This window comes from Ovis aries, chromosome 6, assembly GCF_016772045.2.
Source record: "Ovis aries strain OAR_USU_Benz2616 breed Rambouillet chromosome 6, ARS-UI_Ramb_v3.0, whole genome shotgun sequence".
Classification (NCBI taxonomy): domain Eukaryota; kingdom Metazoa; phylum Chordata; class Mammalia; order Artiodactyla; family Bovidae; genus Ovis; species Ovis aries.
In genome coordinates, this window is record NC_056059.1 from 58,964,534 (window position 1) to 58,983,550 (window position 19,017).

The following is a 19,017-nucleotide window of genomic DNA, read 5'->3' on the forward strand; positions in this document are numbered from 1 at the left end:
TCCTAAATCTCCCAGCCACCCCAGGCTGTTGCCAAGAACACGATTTAGCCAAGTTGTTCTGCTGTTGACTTGACCCATCAGTCTTCTGGACCATTTGCTTGCACTGGGTTTTCATTATGGACACATACTAAAGATCTCCAGTGCAAATTTCATTTTGGGAGGACTGACCAAATGCAACCTCACGGACAGGATGACAATGTATCACAGGAGCACTAAATCTGCAAATAATGAACAGACGCATTACTTTGAGAACAGAAACCAAGTGGACATTTCCTTTACACAGCACTTAGAGACAAACTAAGGAGGCCTCTTCCTTCCCTTATCCACCATGAGCTCCGTGGGTGCAGGGACCTTAGCTACTTTGCTTAAGACTGATTGAGTTAAGTTATATGAAGCGCTTTCGATTGGTGTTGGGATACAGGCTCTGAATAAACTGAATTCTCAGCACCTGGCATATATACATATATGCACTCACTATATATATATATAAATACATGCATTAATATATATTGGCTACAGGAATGAAGCAACCAACTTCAGCGGAATTCCTATTATCCCACCATTAGAAAACAATGATTATGACCCCAAAGTTGAGGATCGTAATTATCATGACACGTTTCCACAAACGCACTATGGAGCGCAATAATTACCAGCGTGTTGCATGGGGGAAGGGGTAGAGAGTCTGGAGAAAAGAGGCAACTCTTGGTGAGTTCCCCCAAAGCTTTAGAACAATACAGTCCTGTCCTCCAACGAATCAAAAAACAAAACAAAACAAAACAAAAAAACAGGCCAGCTCTCTGATCGCCTTCCAGCCCTGCAGAGGGACCTCTTCCTAAACTTCCACCCCCAGGAATTTTCCCTTATCCCAGTTTCAAGGGCAGGGAACAACCGGCATCTTTGTCAGGTCCTCCGCGCCCCGCCCCCTCCCCCAGAGCCCCACCCAGCCTGACGTCCCCCTCCCCCACAAGCGCCCCCTGCTGCACCCCGCCGCTCCCCTTCCTTCTCCCCCGACTGCCCACGCCGTCGGCGCGCACCAGGCCGGGGGGAAGGGAAACCAGAAGGGAAACCACCAACCCCGCGGCAGCGGCGGTCTCCCGGGGCAAGCGGGCCGGCGAGGGGGGGCGGAGCCTGGCGGAAGGGGGCGGGGCGGGCAGCTGCTCGCGCCGCGCGGGGACTGACTGGCTAGCGGGTCCCCGACCCCCAACCGCCAGCTCGGCCCCCTCCAGCGCTGCCTGACGAGTTTCTCGCCCCCTGGCCTCGCCCCGCCTGACGGAGGAGGAGTGGCCCGCCCCGGGCCGGCCGGCGGCGGGCGTGAGGCCCCTGGGAAGGGGTTGGGGGCGCCCGAGGGGCCGAGCATCCTCCTCCTCGGCCCGCCGGCCCCCGCCTCTTGCCTTCCCCCCGCCCGCCTGGCCGCCCCGCCCCGCCGTGCCCCCCGGCCGCCTCCGGAGCCCGACGCGGTAAGTGCGACTTCCTCCTCGGCGCGGGGAGGGGGCCGCAGCTGGTCGGCCGCGCACCGAGGCCCGCTCCCCGCCCCCACGCGACCCTCCTGCCGGGCCCTCGGAGAGGCGGCCCCGGGCGTTTCACTCCGCGGGGGTGGGCCAGGCGGGGACCTCCCGGGGCTCGAACCGCGGTCGGGCCTCCCGCTGCTCAGTCGCCAGCCCGGAGCGGCGTTTGGGCCGCTCTCGAGTTATGCAAAGTTCTAAACGCGGCGTTTGTGGCCGGCGGGCTGCGGCGTGGGCTGCTGTCCAGAATCAGTGCTTCCTCCCCGTACTCTTCTACCAATAAAACTTAACTGGAAACCATTCTGGATTTTTTTTTTCCCCCTCGTTACCCTCAGGCTACCATAAGCTAAGTTTTTGAGTAATTGCCTCACCCTGGGAGTATGGAAAATAAGAGACTTTATTTCAAGAAAAACCAGCGTGTCTAGTTGAAACTTTCTCAGAGATTTAGGCATTTCAGTTCTGGTTGAAACTTTTTCATTTAGGCATTTCATAGTCGTACCCAGAGATAAAAACATGACGAAGAAAGTTTGCTGTATTAAAGAGTAAAGCATTTCTGCCGTCTTTATTATCGATTCATTAAAAAAATTTTTTTAATGATACATTTACAAAATTCACAGTACAGAAGAGATACGCTGTCTCGCCCCACCCAGCAGTATTACCAGTTTCTTCTGCATTTTTCAGAGAGAATGTATATGCCAATGTCTTCGCTTCTTAAAAAAAAAATACGGAAGTGTTGTGTATTAAGTGCCTAGCAGTTACTGGCACCCAATAAATGGCAATTGTCCTTCCGTTTAAAAAACAGTTTAGTAAGTCTTTTTGGTTATTCGACCGCTGAAAAACCAATAATGACCTCTTTCGATTTTAAGCATAGTGAATATGACCACATTGTAAATGTGTATGTTCTGTTGGCTTCTCAAAGCTACATGAATACTTTTACACAAAGGTGACACGGATATCTCGGGGTTCTGGGAGACAGGTAGGGAGAAATCAGTATGAAATGGTAAGAAAATAGAACTTGATGTATATAATAGTTCCAAAAATGATTTAAAGCAGCTTAATGTCCATATGGTACTGTGGGGTAAAACAAAACTAAATGAAAAGTTGAAGCAGAGCAGGGAAAAAAGTCAAGGGTAAGATAATACCAAGTGCATAAGATCCTGTACTAGAGGCGAGTCACAGTTTTGGCTCTGAACATCGCTAGCAGCCAGGGGGAAGAGAGAGAGAGGAATAAGTAAGTTTCAGTGTATTTCGAACTCTGAGATAAAAACAGACCAGTTTTTCTGCCTAAGCCCAGCATTTTCCAATAATTAGGCCGGAGAGGAATGGTTTCTCATGGGGCCTAATTAAAAGAGATTGTTGTGATGCAGTTGACAACATTTTTAAGGTATTTCTACAGAAACTGATGAATTTTGGATAACAGTGTACTTCAGTATAGAGCAATAGTTAGACTCTAAAGGTAAGTTCTGTAAAGGCGTTAAGCCTTTCATAATGATCCATTCATAATGTGTAGAGTTACCTAGAATAGTATTTCCCAAACTGTGTTCTGGGGCATGAGAAATCAGTAGTTTATTTCTTGAAATAAGATTTTAGCTTAAATAAGTTTGAGATAACTGGCTTAAACAGATTTCAGGTTTGTTTTTTTTTTCCCCCCTCAATTTCTTGGCTAATGTTACAGTTTACTTTTGTAAAGGGGGATGTATTGTGTGACCTTCTCCAAATTTATTTGATGTGGACCACAAATTGAAAACCACTGAACCTGTAGAAGTGGGTGGATTGCTTATCCTTCAAGCAGTCTTTGTGGATATTTCTTATAGCTGAGATTTGATAAGAATGAGAGAGCAAAGGGCCTGAGTTTTGCCAATTTATTAAGTAAGAGCCAAAGTAAAGATAAAAGTCAGGATTTAAAAATGTGTGTATGTGCTCAGTTGTGTCCAACGCTCTGCGACCCCTTGAACTGTAATCTGCCAGGCTTCTCTGTCCATGGAATTTCCCAGGCAAGAATATTGGAGCGGGTTGCCATATCCTCCTCCAGGGGATCTTCCTGAGCCAGGGATTGAACCAACATCTCTTTGCATCTTCTGCATTGGCAGGTGGGTTCTTTACCACTGCACCACCTAGGTAGCCCAGAATTTTAAAATATTTTACATCAAGGAAAAGGCTACTTTCCCTCAGAGTTCTTTTACAGTTCCTCCTTGTTCTGCAAATTGCCTGTTGGATCAAATGATCTCTAGAATTTCTTCCTGTTGTTCTGTGCTTCAGGGAACTTGGGATCTTGAATTAAACTAGGTTTAGGCAAGTAGAACCCCTTAAAGGATGATTTTAATTATTCTTGGATATAGATTTCATTAATAATATTTGCTTTTTATTCCAAACACTACTGGCACTATTACTGTCAAACCTGGAATTCTGTAGCTATAAGACATCTTGGAAAGCATGGTACATAATGGAAAGATATTTGGAGCCAGAAAATCTGGGATTGTGCCATTAATGCGCAGGGTTGTTTTCCAGTAAGTTTACGAACCTCTCTGAATCTGTTTCCTTATTTGTAAGATTAGAATGATGACAGCATGCAGTTCATTCAGTGAATGTTGAGAGTCTAATAGGTACTGAGTAGTAGAAAAACAGCTTTAAGAGTGCAAATGAAATAATGTATCAAGAATCCTTTACTATAAATTATTTCCATTCCTGAGTATAGATGGCAAGAGTTTGAACAGCAAGAAATATCCTATCCAAATATATTTGGCCTGTGAGTTTCAGATAGCAAGTAGTGAGAGTTGAGAGAATGAGGAATTAGTCCAAAATTTTGACTCTATTCAGTTCTTGTGTTCGGATTTGGAGACTTAGGATAATAACTTAGGAGACTTAGATAATACTTTGTATAAGAAAGTATTCTATAAGTCGGTTGTCCCCATCCTTTTTGGCACAGGGATGGATTTCATGAAAGACAGGTTTTCCACGGATGGGGCGGGGTGGGGGGCCGCTGTTTCTTAGGATGAGTCAAGCACACTACATTTATTGTGCACTTTATTTCTATTATTACTATATCAACCCTACCTCAGATCATCAGGCATTAGATCCCAGAGGTTGGGGATACTCTGCTGTTAATGATTCAATAGTATATAAAATGTTACCATCCTGAAGACAAATTGAGGGCCAAAGGTATTCATTGTCTTCATTTGTTTGGTTAAAAAAAAAAAAAGACCCTCATATCTTAGTGGTTTAAAACAACAAAAGATTGTTTCTCAGTCATGCTAAGTGTCCAGTTAGGGTCAGCAGGAGAGCTCTGTTCCAGTAGTCATTTAGCGCCCCAGGTCGTCAGAGGCTCATCTTAACACCCGCTTCCACATTTATTAGTCAGGGAGAAGGATGTGATAAATTGCACATTGGCTTTTAAAGACTTTTAATGACACATATAACTTCCACTGCCATTTCATTGGCCAAACAAGTCATATGACTGCAACCCAACTTCAAGGAGGAGGGGAAATGTAATTCTATCTTGCACCCAAAAAGAGGAGGATGGGAATAATCTTGGGATGGTCTTTTGGACTACAGCTAAGCAGACTTTATAGTTCCATGAGTTAACACAGTCTGAATAAATCAAATCCAAACCATGTTTTTCAATATTCTATTTAAGGAATAGAAAATAGCGTTTCTCTGTGTTTATGTAATCATAGAATTATGCTAATGAGAATTATAAAGAACATCTTTTATTAATTGGAACTGAAGTGCTTTTGAAAACTAATTAGACAAAGTGTTTGGCCAAGTGAATTTCATTATTTTTTAATTATATGTCCATTCAGTAAACATTTGTTAAATGTGGTATTGTATGAGGCCCTGTGTTAGATCCCATGAGGGTAAAAAGCTGAATAGGAAGTTTACACCAACAGAAAACAGCTATAATTGAATTCTCTCTCTCCTTTTTTTCTCTTTAAAATAACATAAACAATCTTTTAATATGATAAAACTTGGTTATGTATATCTACATCATTACACTTTGCTTCTAATCATCTTTTTTGGTCTTAGGGATTATTTGGTGACGTTGTAGAAAATTACTTAAACTAATTTAAGCAGAAAGAGTGTTTTGTTAGAGAAGTGACATAGCTGTCTGTCAGAGAACCCAAGGGCAGGACGTGCAGTTGCTCAGAGGCAGCTGGCATCTATAGCAGAAAGTTCGGAGCTGGAGCTGCTTTTGCTCTCCATATCTGTAATTTCCTGCCAGTGTCTCTTTCCACACATACACTTCATTCCTCTTTTCTCTGTTGGCTGGCTTTCTCTGTTCTGTTCTTAAATGGGTGCATTTAACCTAAGAGTTCACATACAAATTAGAGCCTTTGGCCATTTCAGAAGAACTACTTTTTTTCTAAGTGCCACATCTTGGTTAGTTCTTAAGGTAATTTACTATCAGAGTCTGGAAATGATAGAGTTGGCCCTGAAGTATAACAAGTTAGGGTAATTGACAACTTTGTAATAGAGAGAGAGGCAGTTCTAATAGCTTAGGATGAAAGAAACCTGTGATGTCCATGAAAGTGCTACTACATAATTAACATCGGCTGGCAAATCTAGTGAGACAGGCTGATTAGAATAATCAGGATAAGAAGGTAGAACTGGAGCTGACTTGTAGCAACAATATCCCCTCCCAGAACACTGGCAGATGCCATCTCCATTGTAATACTGTCAGCCATCTCTCTTCCCTCTCCCAAGGTACAGATTACTGAATTGTCTAATGCTTATAAATCACCTACTTCTGATGCTAATACAGGGCTCCCTTGTTTCTTCCCATGACTAATAATGCAGGAAGACTGCTTTTCTATTCTTTTCTATCCTTCACATTGGTCTAGACAGTCTCCTTGGACATTTTACCCTTTAACATGCTATTGCTGTATTTCTCCACCAACTTAACCTATTTTTGTTGTCAATAAATTTCCATTCTTTTTCTTTAAACTGTGTACTTAGGTTTTCTAGCAGAATTTCCTTGCCATTCTTTACCTATGCAATGTCTCTGTTCATTTGAGTTGAAAAACATCCATAGCATCACCTCAGCAGATGGCTGAAGGGATGGACTGTGGAGAGGTATATGTTACCTGGAAGAGGGCATCGCCAGGAGAAAAGAGTAACAACAGAGGAAGGTGAGTAAAAGCTGTGTATGAGATTAGGTGGAATTTATCAGGGCTATATGTTACACTAAAAAAGGCAAAAAGAGGAATGGGTTTGGGTTCAGATTGTAGAACATCTGCAGCCTCATTTAAGACATTCTTAACAGTCTTGTTGCTGTGGAAATGATTGGGTTTTCTTGGGTTCAGACTTATAAAACTGCTGTAGGCTTGTTTACTCAGAAGATATCAGAGAGGAACCACAGCTGGCTGGCAAGGCAGCATCACGTATTCCTCATCAGTGCTTGTGATCCTCACAGCAGGCCATGTAAGCAGTTTATGGAGCCACCTGGGAGACATCTCTCCACGAGAAAGCTTAGGTGGTAGGAAACAAAGCTCACATCAGGTAGGTCCCAGAGCCGGCTTGGCTTAAAACACCTTATGTCCCACAGGAGACGTTGTCTCTTATATGACTCCATAGATTTAACTTCAGGGTCCCCTCAAGGGATGTGCCTATTTCAAGAGCTATCACACCTAGGAAAGTCAAAGCCGTGGCTTCTTATGAGGTATTTCTAGTTCATTATAATTCCTCTGAGTCCAGATGCAAATTTACTAATCAGGGGGCTCATTTTTACTTGAGGAATGTTGCCAGGTAACATAGTTAACATACCTACTTCATTAGATTGCCAAGGAAGTAGAACCAAGAGAATTAACTGAAGGTTGGTAGTAGAAGAGAAAAAGATTTTACCCACACTTGTCATTATCCACAGTGTCTTCCATAGCCCTTTTCATTTGGGAAGTATTCAGTAATATTCATTTTGTTAACTTTAATGCTGTGTGTTTTAACTTTTCATGACAGGAAGTATGAGATAGAGGGAAATAGAGAAGAGAAAGGTAAGGCTGGAAGGTAGGCTGGGACCATTAGATTGTCAAAAAACACTGAATTCCATACTAAAGAGCTCGGATTTTATTTTTTTAGGGGTGGAGGGTGCGGGAAGTTTTAACTAAGAGTGATGGGATCAAGAATTACACTTTGAAAGGTTAACTTTGGCTGTAGTATGGAGAGCAAATTAGAGATTTAGATTTGAGGACAGTTGGCTCATTTCTACTAAATCTGCCCTTCTTTGGGCAGAGAGTTCTCTGATAAGCAAAAAGAAGGGATACTCAGTTCCGTGCTCTGCAGAGTTTAGAATTACTGGGCAGATTCTGCATGGTACATTGGCTGGAGGGGCCAAACCACTCGTTTTTCTAAGTTTATTTGCCATCCCCTCTCCCAACTTGGAGACTGGGAATTTGAGAGAATGGCTCTGAACTGCCTGAGAACATTGGATTAATACTAAGAAATAACCCTTGCCTCCACTGGTCTCCACTGATCACCATGTGACTCACTTAAATTGCCGTATTTTGCTTTTTACCGGAATTAAATTATAAAACAGTCATTTGTTGGCTTTTTCTCTTCTTTTTGTTCTGTTTTTTAGTTCTTGCTTAGAGGTCAAGCCAGGGAGTTTCTTTAATGGCTAAGTGGTTTGACATTTGTAGTGATTAACCATTTCTAATTGTAAGCTATTGAGAAACATAGTGCTTTACATTTTTCTCCCATTGCTTACATTGAACTTTTTACCCTTTCCTTACATAGCTTAACACTGTTCTATCTAATATAAAAATGCAGTTTGTAAAATCTGACTGGGCCTACAACAGAGTCAAGTTAATCTGTGATTGACACATTGTGTTCCAAGAACCCAGGCAGTTTTGCTTGATTATATTAGTGTCTCAAGAGTACTGATTGCTCACTTTTTTCCATCACTGTAAAGCTACAAACAAGACAGAAACCCTTACTGGATTTTGTTCAAGTCGGGAAAAAGCAAAATTACAGCTATCCAGATTATTACTTTTTATGGTGCATAAGACAGCTATGTGCATGCCCAAAATAAGGTATCTGGCATGAAGTTAGCAGTGGTTTGCCATCATGTTTATGGTATTAAGATGTTCATGCTTGCGTCATAACAAACACATTCACAAAATCAGGAGTGGGCAGCAAGGAAATCTTTTTTACCTGTCACAAGTCAGAGGGCTATTTAAAAGTAAATATTTTGTTATAATTGGGCTTCTCTTGTAGCTTAGTTGGTAAAGAATCTGCCTGCAATGCAGGAGACCCGGGTTCAATTCCTGGGTCGGGAAGATCCCCTGGAGAAGGAAATGACAACACACTCCGGTATTCTTGCCTGGAGAATCCCATGGACAGAGGAGCCTGGCGAGCTGCAGTCCCTGGGGTTGCAAGAGTCGGACACTACTTAGTGACTAAACCACCACCACCATTTTGTTATAATTATGCCATAGTCTTCAGAATATCAATTGTGATAACTTGTGTAGATAAGTTGGGGATACAAAGTCCATAAAATATTAATTTAGCTGATTTTTTAAAATGTTACTTGCTCTTCTGCTGTCTGTAAGTACTGATACAGTTGAGAGATGAAAAGGTACTTTTCATATTAATGTGGGTCAGCACTTCATCCTATGAGAATTAGTGACAAAGGTTGGCAGGGAGCTTAAGTGGGGCAGACTCTGTGAGGCATTTGTACTTGGTGAATAAATGCCACATTGGCACTTAATTGTAATAAAGTTGAACTTAATAGTATATTGTTACATTAGGAATGATATGTTAAGTCTGTTCTATGGCTGTCTTCTAAATAGCTAACCTTGATAACCTAGATATCAAATCAGCTATACTCTGAATCTGCTTCCCAGTTTGGACAATGGTGGTAATTACCTACTCTACTTCTCACAAGGTAGTCATGAGCTGCAAATGAGAATACCTTAAAAACAAGAAGCCGTGGGGTATCCTTGAGAGTGTATGGTCTTTACAATCAGTCCCAGATTCAAATTGAACCCTGCTATTCACCATTAATATATGTAATCTCACTTTATTTCAGTGGCCTCATCAGTTCCGTTGCTCAGTTGTGTCCGACTCTGCAACCCCATGGACTGTAGCACACCAGGCTTCCCTGTCCATCACCAATTCCCAGAGCTTACTCAAATTCATGTTCATCGAGTCAGTGTGCCATCCAGCCATCTCATCCTCTGTTGTCCCCTTCTCCTCCTGTCTTCAATCTTTCCCAGCATCAGGGTCTTTTCCAGTGAGTCAGTTCTTCACATGAGGTAGCCAAAGTGTTGGAGTTTCAGCTTCAGCATCAGTCTTTCCAATGAATATTCAGGACTGATTTCCTTTAGGATGGACTAGTTGGATCTCCTTGCAGTCCAAGGGACTCACAAGAGTCTTCTCCAACACCGCAGTTCAAAAGCATCAATTCTTCGGTGCTCAGCTTTCTTCACAGTCCAACTCTCACATCCATACATGACTACTGGGAAAACCATACCTTTGACTAGACGGACCTTTGTTGGCAAAGTAATATCTCTGCTTTTTAATATGCTTTCTAGATTAGTCATTGCTTTTCTTCCAAGGAGCAAGCAGATACGCAGATGACACTACCTTTATGGCAGAAAGCAAAGAACTAAAGAGCCTCTTGATGAAAGTGAAAGAGGAGAATAAAAAAGTTGGCTTAAAGCTCAACATTCAGAAAACTAAGATCATGGCATCCGGTCCCATCACTTCATGGCAAATAGATGGGGAAACAGTGACAGACTTTATTTTTGAGGGCTCCAAAATAACTGCAGTGTCCTCGTATATAAGGGTAAAGGGGATGAACCCTGTTTCCAAAGTGACTGTAACAACCAAATGCCACATTCATTTGCCACACATTCATGCCACACATAAAGTGTTACACGTTACCTTGCGTATTTACATATTGACAAAATGGAAGCTGCTGTTACAAATTCACATTCTTTCTCGATACTTGTACACGCTGCTTCCTGAATCCCGTTTAACTGAAGAGAAAACCAAAGATGGAGGAGGTGAAGTGATTTGTCCAAAGTATGCGCTAGCTGGTGAGAGGCTTGGTTATTGCCTCACGTTTTTTCTACTGTGTCACTTAGGGTACCATTAATAAGTGATTCTGTGGGGCAGTGAGAGCAGAACCCCCCCCCACCACCACCACCAGCAGCTATCTCTGCACTGGCTCATGGCTTTAACCTAATGCACATTCTTGCCTCTGTGAAATGTATTTACTGATCCTGAAGACCGAGAGATCACTCATGGCTGAGTAGGCTGCTCCAGGGCAGACCTGCATGACTTTGTGCCTACCCACTGAGTTGGGTACGTACCAAAAGTTGGTTGTGTTTATTCACAAACCTGTTTTTAACTGTTACGCTTGTTACAGTAACTATAAAACATTAATAAACATGTAAATTAATGGGAGTGTAAGGAAAAGACTTTCTATTCTTGAAAATTAAGTTGACTGCTTTCGTATATCATCTCAATATAAAGGAAACAACAAATTTGCTATCAAATTTAATGAAGCCTGAAAAACTGTAAAAGACTAGGGGGAAAATCCTCAAAGTCGAAAGCAAAGCCTGTCAAAGTGTTCAAATCCATGGTCTACCTAACTGATTCTTTATTAGTAATTCTCAAGGAATCTCCAAGCCAGACTTCAACAGCATGTGAACTGTGAACTTCCAGATGTTCAGGCTGGTTTTAGAAAAGGCAGAGGAACCAGAGATCAAATTGACAACATCTGTTGGATCGTAGAAAAAGCAAGAGAGTTCCAGAAAAATATATACTTTATTGATTATGCCAAAGCATTTGTCTGTGTAGACCACAACAAACTAGAAAATAAAGAGATGGGAATACCAGACCATCTGACCTGCCTCCTGAGAAATCTATATGCAGGTCAGGAAGCAACAGTTAGAACCGAACATGGAACAACAGACTGGTTCCAAATTAGGAAAGGAGAACATCAAGGCTGTATATTGTCACCCTGCTTATTTAACTTATTGCAGAGTACATCATGTAAATGCCAGGCTGGATGAAGCAAAAGCTGGAATGAAGATTGCCAGGAGAAATATCAATAACCTCAGATAGGCAGATGACACCACCTTATGGCAGAAGGTGAAGAAGAACTAAAGAGCCTCTTGATGAAGTGAAAGAGGTGAAAAAGCTGGCTTAAAACAACGTTCAGAAAACTAAGATCATGGCATCCAGTCTCATCTCTCCATGGCATCTAGATGGAGAAACAATGGAAACAGTGGCTGACTTTATTTTCTCGGGCTCCAAGATCACTGCAGATGGTGACTGCAGCCATGAACTTAAAAGATGCTTGCTCTTTGGAAGAAAAGCTATGGCTAACAGCATATTAAAAAGCAGAGACATTACTTTGCCACAAAGGTCCATCTGGTCAAGGCTATGGTTTTTCCAGTAGTCATGTATGGATGTGAGAGTTGGACTAGAAAGAAAGCTGAGCGCCCAAGAGTTGATGCTTTTGAACTGTGGTGTTGGGGAAGACTCTTGAGAGTCCCCTGGACTGCAAGGAGATCCAACCAGTCCATCCTAAAGGAGATCAGTCCTGAATATTCCTTGGAATGACTGATGCTGAAGCTGAAACTCCAATACTTTGGCCACCAGATGTGAAGAACTGACTCATTGGAAAAAACCCTGATGCTGGAAAAGATTGAAGGCAGGAGGAGAAGAGGACGACAGGATGAGATGGCTGGATGGCATCACCGACTCAATGAACATGAGTTTGAGTAAGCCCCAGGAGTTGGTGATGGACGGGGAGGCCTGGCGTGCTGCAGTCCATTGGGTCACCGAGAGTTGGACGTGACTGAGAGACCGAAGGAAGTAAGGAGCCCACACTGGAATGTAAGTTAACTGTATCACTGAGCACAGTGTTTGGATCCACTGACACTTTTTTCATGGTAAGACTTTCTCCTTGAAAGAAGCAGTGCCTTAATTTATGTCTGGCACATATCTTCTGGTGTATCTTCTTGTGTATCTTGTGGTGGATGCACCACTGGTCTAATGGATTTGGTATTCATAGTCTTTCAGAAGTGCTTTTAAGTTCTCTCTCTGTTTTTGGAAGCCATAAGTGGAAATCACAGATGCTGGGTCATGGTGGGCATGGCTTATGCAATAAAGAGGACCCAAATTCAGTAGGAGACACATAGCAAATATGTGGCACTAAACCTATATGAAAAGATTTGTGAATGAATGTGCGTTTGTGTGTTTAACTTGAAATAAAATCTTTAAGAATATGGAAATACAATTTTTATTATTTCATGTAATGAAGCAGCTATGGATTTCATCCAACAAGGGGGCTTTTATTATACTCAGAGTTCCAGCTAACTAGAAGTGTATGTTTGACCTTTGCAGCTGTCAGGAGCCTGTGCTTGCCCTTGTATATTTTTACCATGCTGTATTGCAACTTTAAAATTGAAGGTGAATTCCTGTGTTGTAATTCGTTCCCAAACTGTACTCGTTTCTGTAGCCTTCATAGAGTTTCCAGTCCAGGGAAGAAAGCAACATTAAGTAAATAATTTCAATGAGATTATTAAGTTATCCGTGCAAGTAGTTGGGATGCTATGTCACCATATAGCAAGAAGGCATAATTTAGTTTAAAGGATAAAATTTACCCCACTTAATCTTTTTTACCTTGCTCTTAAGTAAGTATAGATCACAATGCTTTTAGGGTACAGCAGGAAATAAAATCCTTGTGTTAAATGGCTATAACTATGAAACTAGTCTTCATTTTCTGTGTATATGAGAGTTTCCAACTTCTGAGTTTTCAATCTACCATGTAACTTAAAAAGTTAAACTAAATCTCTTAGTTTGTTATAGCTGAGTTTAAGTTAAATACTTATTTTTAATTTTACTGATTAATCAGAAATATTTCCCAAATATTTTTAACAGAGTGAAAGACTTAACATTGGGCTAGGAATTTAATTTTGTATTTCAGACTGTATTTCTAAGCTTATTTTCGTTACAAGAGAAATTTTGATGTCATGTGTTTTTGGTAACTTTGGAAAGAAAGCAAAGATAGTCAGTATTAACAGCCCAGGATATATCTATCCAGCTTTTAAATTTCTGGTTTCTTAAATAGATTGCAGATTAATTTTATTTTTTTTTATTTTTTATTTTTTTGTTCTTTACATTGTGACTTTATTATTTTGTTTGAAATTCTCAGAACATCAGATATATTCACAAATACGAAGTCACATATAAAGTTTTATTTTTTTTTTTCTACAAAAAAAGGAAATAGATTAGGGAACACTCTCTAAATATTTCTTTTTTTTTTAGCATCATTGATTTTTATTTTATTTTATTTTTTTAAATTTTAAAATCTTTAATTCTTACATGCATTCCCAAACATGAACCCCCCTCCCACCTCCCCTCCCCATAACATCTTTCTGGGTCATCCCCATGCACCAGCCCCAAGCATGCTGCATCCTGCGTCAGACATAGACTGGCGATTCAATTCACATGATAGTATACATGTTAGAATGTCATTCTCCCAAATCGTCCCACCCTCTCCCTCTCCCTCTGAGTCCAAAAGTCCGTTATACACATCTGTGTCTCTTTCCCTGTCTTGCATACAGGGTCGTCATTGCCATCTTCCTAAATTCCATATATATGTGTTAGTATACTGTATTGGTGTTTTTCTTTCTGGCTTACTTCACTCTGTATAATCGGCTCCAGTTTCATCCATCTCATCAGAACCGATTCAAATGAATTCTTTTTAACGGCTGAGTAATACTCCATTGTGTATATGTACCACAGCTTTCTTATCCATTCATCTGCTGATGGACATCTAGGTTGTTTCCATGTCCTGGCTATTATAAACAGTGCTGCGATGAACATTGGGGTACATGTGTCTCTTTCAATTCTGGTTTCCTCGGTGTGTATGCCCAGAAGTGGGATTGCTGGGTCATAGGTAGTTCTATTTGCAATTTTTTAAGGACTCTCCACACTGTTCTCCATAGTGGCTGTCCTAGTTTGCATTCCCACCAACAGTGTAGGAGGGTTCCCTTTTCTCCACACCCTCTCCAGCATTTATTGCTTGCAGATTTTTGGATCGCAGCCATTCTGACTGGTGTGAAGTGGTACCTCATTGTGGTTTTGATTTGCATTTCTCTAATAATGAGTGATGTTGAGCATCTTTTCATGTGTTTGTTAGCCATCTGTATGTCTTCTTTGGAGAAATGTCTATTTAGTTCTTTGGCCCATTTTTTGATTGGGTCGTTTATTTTCTGGAATTGAGCTGCATAAGTTGCTTGTATATTTTTGAGATTAGTTGTTTGTCAGTTGCTTCATTTGCTATTATTTTCTCCCATTCAGAAGGCTGTCTTTTCACCTTGCTTATATTTTCCTTTGTTGTGCAGAAGCTTTTAATTTTAATTAGATCCCATTTGTTTATTTTTTCTTTTATTTCCAGAATTCTGGGAGGTGGATCATAGAGGATCCTGCTGTGATTTATGTCGGAGAGTGTTTTGCCTATGTTCTCCTCTAGGAGTGTTATAGTTTCTGATCTTACATTTAGATCTTTAATCCATTTTGAGTTTATTTTTGTGTGCGGTGTTAGAAAGTGATCTAGTTTCATTCTTTTACAAGTGGTTGACCAGTTTTCCCAGCACCACTTGTTAAAGAGATTGTCTTTACTCCATTGTATATTCTTGCCTCCTTTGTCAAAGATAAGGTGTCCATATGTGTGTGGATTTATCTCTGGGCTTTCTATTTTGTTCCATTGATCTATATGTCTGTCTTTGTGCCAGTACCATACTGTCTTGATGACTGTGGCTTTGTAGTAGAGCCTGAAGTCAGGCAAGTTGATTCCTCCAGTTCCATTCTTCTTTCTCAAGATTGCTTTGGCTATTCGAGGTTTTTTGTATTTCCATACAAATCTTGAAATGATTTGTTCTAGTTCTGTGAAAAATGTGGCTGGTAGCTTGATAGGGATTGCATTGAATTTGTAAATTGCTTTGGGTAGTATACTCATTTTCACTATATTGATTCTTCCAATCCATGAACATGGTATATTTCTCCATCTATTAGTGTCCTCTTTGATTTCTTTCATCAGTGTTTTATAGTTTTCTATATATAGGTCTTTAGTTTCTTTAGGTAGATATATTCCTAAGTATTTTATTCTTTTCGTTGCAATGGTGAATGGAATTGTTTCCTTAATTTCTTTTTCTACTTTCTCATTATTTGTGTATAGGAATGCAAGGGATTTCTGTGTGTTGATTTTATATCCTGCAACTTTACTATATTCATTGATTAGCTCTAGTAATTTTCTGGTGGAGTCTTTAGGGTTTTCCATGTAGAGGATCATGTCATCTGCAAACAGTGAGAGTTTTACTTCTTCTTTTCCAATTTGGATTCCTTTTATTTCTTTTTCTGCTCTGATTGCTGTGGCCAAAACTTCCAGAACTATGTTGAATAGTAGCGGTGAAAGTGGACACCCTTGTCTTGTTCCTGACTTTAGGGGAAATGCTTTCAATTTTTCACCATTGAGGATAATGTTTGCTGTGGGTTTGTCATAGATAGCTTTTATTATGTTGAGGTATGTTCCTTCTATTCCTGCTTTCTGGAGAGTTTTTATCATAAATGGATGTTGAATTTTGTCAAAGGCCTTCTCTGCATCTATTGAGATAATCATATGGTTTTTATTTTTCAATTTGTTAATGTTAAACTATAAGCTAAACATGAGCTTACCAGCTCAGTGATTAAGAATACACCTGCTGATGGAGATGTGGATTCAAACCCTGGGTTCAGAAGATCCCCTGGAGTAGGAAATGACAACCTGCTCCAGTATTCTTGCCTAGAAAATTCCATGGACAGAGGAGGCTGGCAGGCTACAGTCCACGGGGTCACAAAAAGTCTGACATGACTGAGAGACTGAGCATACATGCAGGAAAATAGGGCTCTATACTCCATATTCCTAGCTATTGGGTTGCTAAATACACAATTAAAGCCAAATTTGTCTAAAGTTACTCAGTCTTACTGAAACTGTATCCTTCTTGTATATATCAGTTCAGTATAGTTCAGTTGCTCAGTTGTGTCCAGCTCTTTGTGACCCCATGGACTTGCAGCATGCCAGGCCTCCCTGTCTATCACCAACTCCTGGAGACCACCCAAACTCAGGTCCATTGCTCCAGTACTCTTGCCTGTAAAATCCCATGGACCGAGGAGCCTGGTAGGCTGCAGTCCATGGGGTCACTAAGGGTCGGACAACACTGAGCGACTTCACTTTCACTTTTCATGCATTGGAGAAGGAAATGGCAACCCACTCCAGTGTTCTTGCCTGGAGAATCCCAGGGACAGAGGAGCCAGGTAGGCTGCCATCTATGGGGTCACACAGAGTCGGACACGACTAAAGCGACTTAGCAGCAGCAGCAGCATCTCCATTGAGACGGTGATGCCATCCAACCATCTCATCCTCTGTTGTCCCCTTTTCCTCTTGCTCTCAATCTTTCCCAGCATCAGAGTTTTTTCAGATAAGTCAGCTCTTTGTATCAGGTGGCCAAAGTATTGGAATTTCAGCTTCAACAACAGTCCTTCCAATGAACAACCAGGACTGATTTCCTTAAAGATGGACTGGTTGGATCTCCTTGCCATCCGAGGGACTCTCAAGAGTCTTCTCCAATACCACAGTTTAAAACCATCAATTCTTCAGGGCTCAGCTTTCTTTATAGTCCAACTCTCACATCTATACATGACTACTGGAAAAATCATATCCTTGACTAGACGGACCTTTGTTGGCAAAGTAATGTCTCTGCTTTTTAATATGCTATCTAGATTGGTCATAACTTTTCTTCCAAGGAGTAAGCGTCTTTTAACTTCATGGCTGCAGTCACCATTTGCAGTGATTTTGGAACCCAAAAAAATAAAGTCAGCCACTCTTTCCACTGTTTCTCCATCTATTTGCCGTGAGGTGATGGGACTGGATGCCATGATCTTAGTTTTCTAAATGTTAAGCTTTCAGCCAACTTTTTCACTCTCCTCTTTCACTTCCATCAAGAGGCTCTTTAGTTCTTCACTTTCTTCCATAAGGGTGGTGTCATCTGCCCTTATATCTGAGGTTATTGATATTTTTTCCGGCAATCTTGATTCTAGCTTGTGTTTCTTCCAGTCCAGCATTTCTCATGATGTACTCTGCATATAAGTTAAATAAGCAGGGTGACAATATACAGCCTTGACGTACTCCTTTTCCTATTTGAAACCAGTCTGTTGTTCGGTGTCCAGTTTGAACTGTTGCTTCCTGACCTGCATACAGATTTCTCAGGAGGCAGGTGAGATGGTCTGGTATTCCTAATTCTTTCAGAATTTTCCACAGTTTGTTGTGATCACACATTCAAAGGCTTTGGCATAGTCAATAAAGCAGAAATAGATGTTTTTCTGGAACTCTCTTGCTTTTTCGCTGGTCCAGCGGATGTTGGCAATTTGATCTCTGGTTCCTCTGCCTTTTCTAAAACCAGCTTGAACATCTGGAAGTTCACGGTTCACATACTGTTGAAGCCTGGCTTGGAGAATTTTGAGCATTACTTTGCTAGCGTGTGAGAAAAGTGCAATTGTGTGGTAGTTTGAGCATTCTTTGGCATTGCCTTTCTTTGGGATTGGGATGAAAACTGATCTTTTCCAGTCCTGTGGCTCCTGCTGAGTTTTCCAAATTTGCAGGCATATTGAGTGCAGCACTTTCACGGCATCATCTTTTAGGATTTGAAATAGCTCAACTGGAATTCCATCACCTCCATTAGCTTTGTTTGTAGTGATGCTTCCTAAGGCCCACTAGACTTTACATTCCAGGATGTCTGGCTCTAGGTGAGTGATCACACCATTGTGATTATCTGGGTCATGAAGATCTTTTTTTGTTCAATTCTTCTATGTATTCTTGCCACCTCTTCTTAATATCTTCTGCATCTGTTAGGTCCATACCATTTCTGTCTTTTATCGAGCCCATCTTTGCATGAAATATTCCCTCAGTATCTCTAATTTTCTTGAAGAAATCTCTAATCTTTCCCATTCTATTGTTTTCCTCTATTTCTTTGCACTGATCATTGAGGAATACTTATCTCTCCTTGCTATTCTTTGGAACTCTGCATTCAAATGGGTATATCTTTCCTTCCTCCTTTGCTTTTTGGTTCTCTTCTTTTCACAGCTATTTATAAGACCTCCTCAGACAGCTCTTTTGCTTTCTTGCATTTCTTTCTCTTGAGGATGGTCTTGATCCCTATCTCCTGTCCAGTGTCATGAACCTCCGTCCATAGTTCTTCAGGCACTCTGTCTGTCAGATCTAATCCCTTAAATCTATTTCTCATTTCCACTGTATAGTTATAAGGGATTTGATTTAGGTCATACCTGAATGGCCTAGTGGTTTTTCCTGCTTTCTTCAATTTAAGTCTGAATTTGGCAATAAGGAGCCACAGTCAGGTCCTAGTCTTGTTTTTGCTGACTGTACTTCTGCATCTTTGGCTGCAAAAAATGTAATCTGTCTGATTTTGGTGTTGACCATCTGGTGATGTCCATGTTTAGAGTCTTCCCT

General features: G+C 41.0%; 1 protein-coding gene across 10 annotated transcripts in view; it reads left to right on the plus strand.

The window, feature by feature from the left end:
* Nucleotides 1-1,152: 1,152 nt before the first annotated feature.
* Nucleotides 1,153-19,017, plus strand: part of KLHL5 (kelch like family member 5) — a 99,464-nt gene continuing 81,599 nt past the window's right edge. For 7 of the 10 annotated variants that reach the window (XM_060416963.1, XM_012179805.4, XM_060416967.1 and 4 more), the window contains exon 1: nt 1,153-1,457. Coding sequence is in view for 2 of the 10 variants with exons in the window: in XM_060416971.1 (XP_060272954.1) it covers nt 12,343-12,344 (2 nt within the window). In the remaining 8 variants the exon portion in view is untranslated. Of the gene's footprint in view, nt 12,345-19,017 lie in introns of all 10 variants that reach the window. The other 3 variants (XM_060416965.1, XM_060416971.1, XM_060416973.1) reach the window with 1 other exon arrangement.